This window comes from Myotis lucifugus, unplaced genomic scaffold (genome assembly GCF_000147115.1).
Source record: "Myotis lucifugus unplaced genomic scaffold, Myoluc2.0 scaffold_373, whole genome shotgun sequence".
Lineage (NCBI taxonomy): Eukaryota > Metazoa > Chordata > Mammalia > Chiroptera > Vespertilionidae > Myotis > Myotis lucifugus.
This window is the reverse complement of record NW_005871421.1, coordinates 841,832-850,564: the sequence shown is the minus strand read 5'-3', so window position 1 is coordinate 850,564 and position 8,733 is coordinate 841,832. Positions and strand designations below refer to the sequence as shown.

General features: G+C 45.5%; 1 protein-coding gene across 7 annotated transcripts in view; it reads left to right on the top strand.

The window, feature by feature from the left end:
• Positions 1–1,930: 1,930 nt before the first annotated feature.
• Positions 1,931–8,733, top strand: part of RBM4B (RNA binding motif protein 4B) — a 10,988-nt gene continuing 4,185 nt past the window's right edge. For 4 of the 7 annotated variants that reach the window (XR_002832338.1, XR_002832337.1, XM_006101614.3 and 1 more), the window contains exons 1-2: positions 1,931–2,069; positions 2,765–3,188. Coding sequence is in view for 5 of the 7 variants with exons in the window: in XM_006101614.3 (XP_006101676.1) it covers positions 2,777–3,188 (412 nt within the window). In the remaining 2 variants the exon portion in view is untranslated. Of the gene's footprint in view, positions 2,070–2,249; positions 2,668–2,764; positions 3,189–7,862; positions 7,966–8,733 lie in introns of those variants that run through there. The other 3 variants (XM_006101617.3, XM_006101616.3, XM_023765053.1) reach the window with 3 other exon arrangements.

The window sequence follows — 8,733 nt, the reverse complement described above, 5'->3', positions numbered from 1 at the left end:
CAAGGACAAGTGTCATTTTTTGCCGCCCAAGCTGGAGCAAGGAAGATCTACACGGTGGGGGCCAGCACCATGGCCCAGCGCGCCGAGGTCAGCGGCCCACTGGAACCCCTGCCTGTCCTCCTCCTTCAGCTATATGCCCGCTCTAACCCGGGAAGCTGGCCCCGCTGGGAGCCCCCAGGAAACCTGACCCCCTGGATTTAGGGGACTGTGGGGACATCACTTCTCTTTGGTCTTTTATCCCCCAAACCTGAGCTGAGGTGGTGTCCCCTCCATGACTGGTAGTCAACTGCTGGGTTCAGGGGTGATTTGGGGTCTTCAGAGGCTTGGTGGCCTTGTGCTTCAGGGGACTGTGCAGTCACACAGGCCAGTGGCCTGCCTCTCTGAACCCCACTTCCCACATCTGTGAAATGTGGGTAACAACAGGGTTTCATTTCATTAAAGCTGTCATTTTCTTTGTTCAAAAAAAAAAAGAGTAAAGAAACAGGGGAAAGAAATGGAATGGTACAGTCAGAGCTATGCAAAGAAACTGTATAAAAACAGAAGAAAGGATGATGAATGAAATGAAAAGTTTAGAAGGGTTAATACTAATCAAAGGACATTAGTTTTGGTGACCTCAGAAAATTTTGGGAATTGGAGAGAACAGAACCCAAAACTCAGTGCATAAAGGTGGATGATGCAGGTTCAGAGCCTCCACTTGTGACGTCGGTATAGTGAAGATGAGTGAAAGCTATTTCAGAAATAGCTAAGGAGGTCCCTATACATGTTTTAAACGTTTGAGGGTGGAGAGAAACTGGAAATGGCCAGAGAATAAGGGAAGAAGAGAGGTAGATACCAATAGGTGGGAGACAAGCATGACCGTTATTAGAATTGCAAGAACAGTGCCTCTTCTGAATTAGTTGGGAAGCAAAAAGATCCCAGTGAAAGAAACATATCAAAATAGTTGGGGAGGAGGAAGGCAGCCTCAGGAATTCGTGCCTGATGGTATCAGGACAGCTTCTATGAAGGCATCGCAGTGAGGAACGGTGATTGACAATCACCCTGGCATGCTCTACTCAGAGATAAACAGTCCATCTCTCTACAAACGTCTACTCTTTGTTGGAGGGTGACAGGGAGTAACCCAGCTGATAGCCTCCCTTTGGCCACCAGGAGGTGCCCTTAGACCACAGCTGAATCCTGAAGGCGCGCAGTGCCCTGGGACTCACAGTTGTCTAGCCCAGCAGCTCAGTGTGGATGTGGAGCCCCTACCCCCACCCAAATCAAGGCACCTCTCCGGGCCTTGTACCGAGTACTCCTTCGGTGCGCTCACCACAGACGCGGTGCTGCGAGGACACACAGAGCTCATACCCTGGCTGGGGAGAAAACCAGCCACGTCTACACGTGAGCAAACAGAACATGACTCCGGGGAGCCTTGATGGAATGCCTCCTAGAGCTATCCCAGCTCTGCCGGCTTTGGTTCTATTTCCTCATCAATGAATAACATGTTTGCAATGAAAAAAATCTTAATTATGTTTAAAGCTTTACAAAAAATGACTAGGTTTGCTCAAAATGTGTATTTCTAAAATGTTGTACCAAGCTGGCAACCCTTTTTAGGGGACCCAGTGAGGTAACTTTGTCATCAGCTGCCGGCCCCGCTCCCCCGCTGCAGCAGGCCCTTACAGCAGCCCCCATTGTGATGGCTGGTGACACCGGCTTTCTGATTTCACCGGGGCAGCGTTTGCGTCCCGAACCTTTCTGACGCGTGAGCGGCGACCCCCGCTTCCAGGGTGGTGATTGGCGAGTTGGGGCCGGGGGCGGGCTGACCTCTGCTCCGCAGCGCCGTCACCAGCTGGCCCCGCCCCCGTGTCGGGGTCGCCGGGAGCTGAGCCAGGGGCAGTCATTTACATGCGGCCGTGGGATTGGTCGCCCGGCTCCCGCGAGGGGGAGGGGAGGGGAGGGGAGCGCGCACTGGCGCGTGCGTGAGCTGGCGCGCGAGGACGGGCCGGGTCGCGGAGGCTCGAGCGGCCTTCGCCATTTTGTAGGGTTCTCTCTGACGCGGGAGCCGCCGCCACCGCCGCCGCCGCCCCCCGGAGGTAAGAGGGGGGTCTTGTGGGTGTGTGGGGAGCCCGAGGGCGGGCTGGGGCGGCCCAAGCCGGGCCTCAGCGGACGGAGACGGCCCCGGGCTTGTCTGAGGGAGGTCCGGGGAAGACAACGGGAGGAGGCGGGGCCGGGTCTCCGGAGGAGGCGGGGCAGGGGTCGGGTCGAGCCTTTGTTGGGACCGAGGAGCTGCAGGTTGGGCCGCTGGGGAGGGCGGGGGCGAGTAGGGAGGTGTCCTGGATTGGGGCCCCAGGGGCCTTATTTTGAGAGCATCTTGAAAGGTGAAGCCTGAGGGAGGAGAGGTACACAGATTTCCCTCCAAAACCTTGCGCCCGGGGACACTCAGATATGTGCCTCTGGCCCCTGCCTGCTTGAGCTCTTCTCTTTCCTGCCCCGAAAGAGTATTTTAAGACGTGAAACGGCTAAGCCTGTCACTCAAATGCTCCTCATTTCACAGAGATGATGGAGAAGGCAATGCATACTGACCCCGACCTCCAGTTTGTGTGCCCCACACAGCGCACACGGCTCCCTGAGAACAACCCTTTCTCCTTCTGTTGAGAAAAAATAACGGACGCCTGTGCGAGGGTCTTGAAGGTACCAAGAACGTACGCGGAGGATCTAACCAAAGGCAACGCACTGAGGTTGTCCACTGCGCCCCTAACTTTTGGAAATTTTGTTTCTTCTCGCTCAGGCTCTCGTCAGGATGGTGAAGCTGTTCATCGGAAACCTGCCCCGGGAGGCCACAGAGCAGGAGATCCGCTCACTCTTCGAGCAGTACGGGAAGGTGCTGGAATGTGACATCATTAAGAACTACGGCTTCGTGCACATAGAGGACAAGACGGCGGCAGAAGATGCCATCCGCAACCTGCACCACTACAAGCTGCACGGGGTGAACATCAATGTGGAAGCCAGCAAGAATAAGAGCAAAGCTTCAACCAAGTTGCATGTGGGCAACATCAGTCCCACTTGTACCAACCAAGAGCTTCGGGCCAAGTTTGAGGAGTACGGTCCAGTCATCGAGTGTGACATCGTGAAAGATTATGCCTTCGTACACATGGAGCGGGCAGAGGATGCGGTCGAGGCCATCAGGGGCCTCGACAACACAGAGTTTCAAGGTGAACTGCTCTGGGGTCTTGGTGGCAGAACTGAGTGGGGTCTAGGTCAAGACAGGCAAGAACACAGGACCATGGGGCTGGCAGGGCGGTTCCTTACATGCTATTTTAGCTGGAAATAATAGGAAGATTGTATGTCTACCATTCTTGAGATTTGCCAAATCCTTTTCAGATTGTTGACAACTACATAGAATCACAAACTCTGGGTTACTTTATCCTTCGGGCTTCACTCATTTCAATGCTGTTGGAAGTTTAATCTGCCTGGGCATGAGTACCTCATGGGAGAAGGGAGGATAAAAGTCTGGCTTTTGTTATGGCCAGGAAGCCTTATGTTTGAGAGATTAGATGTGTAGAATTTATACTCTTTACTACCATGCATGATGGGTTGTGGTAGGCAAGAGAAACAAAAACATGTGGAGGAATCCCTACATTATAAATTTGGGCGGTGAATCTGGATTTGGGGGGAGTGTCTTTTGAGTGCTCAAATTTGTTCAGCTCAAGCAGAGCCAGAAACCATGGACTACAGATTCTCCTCAGCTTATGTCCCAATAAACCCATCGCAAGGTGGAAATATCGTTTAGTTGAAAATACATTTAATACTATACCATAGAGCAGCGGTTCTCAACCTGTGGGTCGTGACCCCTTTGGGGGTCGAACGATCCTTTCACAGGGGTCGCCTAAATACATCCTGCATATCAGATATTTACATTACGATTCATAACTAGCAAAATTACAGTTATGAAGTAGCAACGAAAATAATTTTATGGTTGGGGGTCACCACAACATGAGGAACTGTATGAAAGGGTCGCGGCATTAGGAAGGTTGAGAACCACTGCCACAGAGTATCATTTGTTTGCCCTTGTGATCACATGGCTGAAGGAGCTGTGGCTGGGGCACCACTGCCCAGCATCATGAGAGTATCATACTACATATTGATAGCCCGGGAAAAGATCAAAATTCAAAATATGGTTTCTACTGAATGTATATTGCTTTCACACCATCATAAAATCAAACCACCGTAAGTCAGGGACTGTCTGTATTCTGCCCCATCTATTATTTAATTTTAAAGGTAAACAATTCTAAAATAATTAGATTGAATGGGAATGATGGTCCTGCTTCTAAGGAGATCCAGTAAGATATTCTAGTAAATAATATGTTATTTATACCAATCATAAAGGTACAGGAGGTCATCTGATGACTCTAGAACTGTACTGTCCACAGATAGCTATTAAATTGAAATTAAACACAATTTAAAATTCAGTTTCTCAGTTGTACTGCACACATTGCAAGCACCCAGAATGCACATGAGGTGAGTGGCTACTGTATTAGTGCAGATATGGAACACTTCCATGATCATAGAAAGTTCTGTTGGACAGCACTGTTCTACAAGGTTTTTGTTGATGAACTACACATTTACAGCCACTTCTCAGGGTCATAAATTAACACCATTTTCTGTCTTGAGTGCCAGTAAAAGAGTTGTTAAGAAGTACTTAAGGGCCCTCTGCTAAACCTAGAAAACAGAAAGGAAATGGAAGAAGAGGAAAAGTTGACCAGAAAAGGGTAAGAAAGTTTGCAAATAGAGGAGATTGCAGATAGTGCAGCAAATATTTCTGGTCACAGCCAGTGGTACCCTGGCCTTTAGCTGCTCTTTAAAGCTTAGGGCAAAAGTCCTTAGATACTTGCTATTGTTAACTAGTCGTATGACTTTGGACAAGTGTTTTATCCATCTTCCCCACTTACAAAATAGAGTTAGTAACCCCTGTGGTACCTCCTTCACAGAATAGTAGTGAGTGAGGCCAAAATGAGGTATAGGTGTGAAAGTGTTTTGACAGTGAAAACACATGTGGTGAAAGGTGAGTGTTCACAACAATGAATGTTTCTGTTATGGTTAGAAACTTATTTAAAATATGATAGCTTTTTAAAAAAATATGTTTTTATTGATTTCAGAGAGAGGGAGAGCAAGAGAGGAATAAAAACATAAATAATGAGAGAATAATCGATTGGCTGCCTCCTGCACATCCCTACTGGGGTACAAGTCCACATCCTGGGCATGTGCCCTCATTGGGAATTGAACCGGTAACCTCTTGGTTTATGATTCGACCCTCAGCCACTGAGCTGCACCAGCTGGGCATGATAGCTATTCTTATTTTATCTTGGAAAGCTGTTGCACTTCAGACAGCTTTAAAGATATTCTTAGTATTTTCATTTGATAGGGGAGGGAATCATGAATAGTGGCAGAGAAAAATGTGGGTTCTCTTTTGACGGGTAACAAGCAAAATGTAAAGAGAATGCAGTTAAAGTCAGGTATAAACTGCAGAGAGCCTGGCTGGTATAGCTCAGTGGTTGAGCATCAACCCATGATACATAATTCGATTCCTGGTCAGGGCATATACCCAGGTTGCAGGCTCGGTCCCCAGTGGGGGGCATGCAGGAGGTAGGGGATCGAGTCGGTGCTTGTGCCCTGACCAGGAATCGAATCGTGACCTCCTGGTTCATAGGTCAATGTTCAACCATTGAGCCACACCAGCCAGGCAATAAAAATATATTTTAAAATATGTGGTGAATCTAAAATGACCTTTGTTTAAATATGTGGTGAATCTAAGATGAGCTTTGTTTTAAAAAAAAAAAAACAACTGCAGAGAAACTTCACAGTTGAATAAAGAGATAGGGTCCAAAATATGTATATAAAAGTCATTTATTTGGGGGAAGTTGGTTTGGGAGGAATGTGTGTTTTAATAAAGCAGGTTTAATTACTTTAAGTAGTGGATATCCGACTACACACGATTCATAAGATTTTTTACAATGTAATCACTGGAAAGAAAGATCCTTTATTTGGTTTTCATGTTCTTAGCCTGACCCCTCTGGAGGAAGTACTCTGAGTTACACACATAGATGTTTTTATAACCAGCTTTTTTTCCCCAGATGACAAGAGAAAGTTTAGCATCTATAATAGTAAAAGCATAATATGCTAATTAGACCAGACTTCCTTCCAGACAACCTTCCGGAGGAAGCCAGGGCTGTGAGGGCTGAGGCAAGCCGCTGGGGCTGCGAGGGCCAAGCCCCTTGCACGAATTTCGTGCATGGGGCCTCTAGTTGGATAGTAAGTTGCAGTTTTACAGAAAATACAATCCAGATACCAATTTATCACATTTTTTGATAAATCCTTTGCAGGTATTTAATGAAGGTAGCGTCTTAAGAATACCACTTTAGGCATCTATTGAAACTTCATATGTTAATGACTGCCATTTAGGCTTCTGACTTGTTTGACTTCTAAAAGGAAGCAGCAGAATCTGAGTTTACCTGGGTCTTTCAAGATCTGTTTCCTCTCCACAGTAGCAGTGAACTGCACCCCTATTGAGTTAGCAAACAGCTTGCACTGGAAAACCTTAAAGCCTTCCTAAGTAACAAACAGTTCAGGCAGCTGAATTGGGAATATGTAAGAGTTCAGGTGTTTTGTGTTTTCCCCCCAATATGTAAACAAGCATTAAATTGAAGTACTATTGTGTGTCAGCTACATCCCCAGCCTCTGGATCCTGGCAATGATAGGAGTTCAGCAATTAGGACCCCAGGTTGCACACCTCAGCATTTTAATAGTCCTTTCTGTTCCAGAATTCAGAAGAAAACACTTTTATTGGGCTAGTTTTCAGAAAAATGTTGGCAGTGCATTTCAGTAATTTTTGAAGGTCTCAGGAAATCTTTATGTTTTCTAAGTGTAGGGGAGTGGTAAAATTTACTTTTCTTTCAGTTTTATTTGCTCTCATTCCTTAAGATAATAGAGAAGCACAGTATTTTTCAATTATAAAAACTTTAGGGGATTTAAATTAAAAGCATAGTTACAATCTTTGGGAAGATTGTGTTGGGGGGAAAAAAACAACTATCCCTTCTATTATAGATCTTTTAGTTCTAGGTAAAAAAATAAATAAGTGAAAATAACCTAAGTCCTTTTCATAGCTACTACTAGAGGTAGATTTTGCCACAGATATCTATAAACTTAGAAGTTCCAATCTTTAGAGCAGGGATAAAAACGATGTAGTAACAGAAGCATCAAGGAAAAATCATTGGTTTTTGTTTCTCAAAAAAAAAAAAAAAAAAAAGCACCCAAAATCTATAAAAGTAAAGAGCAAGTTAAATTGCAATTTTTTTCTTAAAAATGTATTTCTAAGTTTCCTGGATTGGCTGCTTTTTAGATTGGTTAGTCTGACTTCACAATTGGAGCACAGTTTGTGTCTGTCACACAGATTAATGTCACCATGCATGGCTGAAAGACAAATAATTTGTAATCCTCCAGTCTCAATTATAGTGAACCCTACACCTTCTATATAAATTGGAGAAGAAAATCTGTGTGTTTTTGTTCTATGCATAGTTAGCATGTGGTCCTTAACGTCTAAGAATTGGAATAAGAATATTCAAATTGCTGAAAACAGTGGGATGGCTAAATGCTGCTTTCAGAGAATTATTGCCATTTGGTATCTGTTGACTGTATCAGTGACTGTATGGTGGATACTGCCTCTCTGCTATCAGTTGGAATTAAAAATCTGAGCACCTTTATTTCTGCTAAAGAAAGGTTTAAGTTGGAGGCAGCAACTGCTGGAAACTGGGGTGGTAGGAATCTTAGACATTGGGCAGAAATGAGTTTGACTAAAGTGATATTACTGCACTAACCCGCTCCCCTCTCAGGGTCAGTGCATGGCGCTGTTCTGGCTGCCGTCCTGAATCGGGCTGTTTCCAACAGGATGGTGGAGCACGAGGCCTCCTATCGCATAACTGCATCCAGAACAAGGTCTGTCAAAGAGAGAGCAACTTGCTGATCGCGGAGGGGGGAAATTTGTTCTGAGCAGCCCTTAAGAGTGATGCGAAGCCCCTGTTCCCTATGTCTGTACTGGCTGTGTTTTGGCTATAATTTGAAAAGCATTGACTTGATCTCCAAAGTCTTAGGCAGTTTGATACTAAATACTAACCCAAATACTCCTTTTCTCAAACTGCTTTTAAAGACCTTGGATGCTTTCATCAGTAAGGGTGTCTGGGCTTGGTGGTACACAAACCCAGGGCAGAGACTTTCTTCTTCTTAGCTGTTCCTTGGTGCTGGTCATTCCCTGAATGTGGCTTGTTTGTATGGGTGCCCAGAGGACTTTAAACAAATGCTGCATTTTTCTAACAAGTAGATAATCCCCTATAAAGAATTGTAAACTACATGACAGGATGAAATGTTAATTATTCCATTACATGGGAGCACGACGTCCCTAAGAAACCAGTACTACTTCAAGATCTCATTTTGCTGTTGAGAGACCTTGGTCAAATAGAATTCTTTTCCACAGTAGGCATGCTGAAAAAAGTGGGGGTGGGGTTGAAATCTGAAGAGTTATAAAGTATATGATGAACCAGGTATGATTTGTGTAACCAACATAGCCTTTTGTGACAACTGCAATAGTGGCTGGAGGAAACAAGATGGACAGAAGTTTGCTGTGGTCTTTAAGCTGCAGTAAATGCTCAGGCCTAATGGCCCTGAACAAATCAGGGAGAGGTTGGTAAGATACTTTCCAAATCGGGC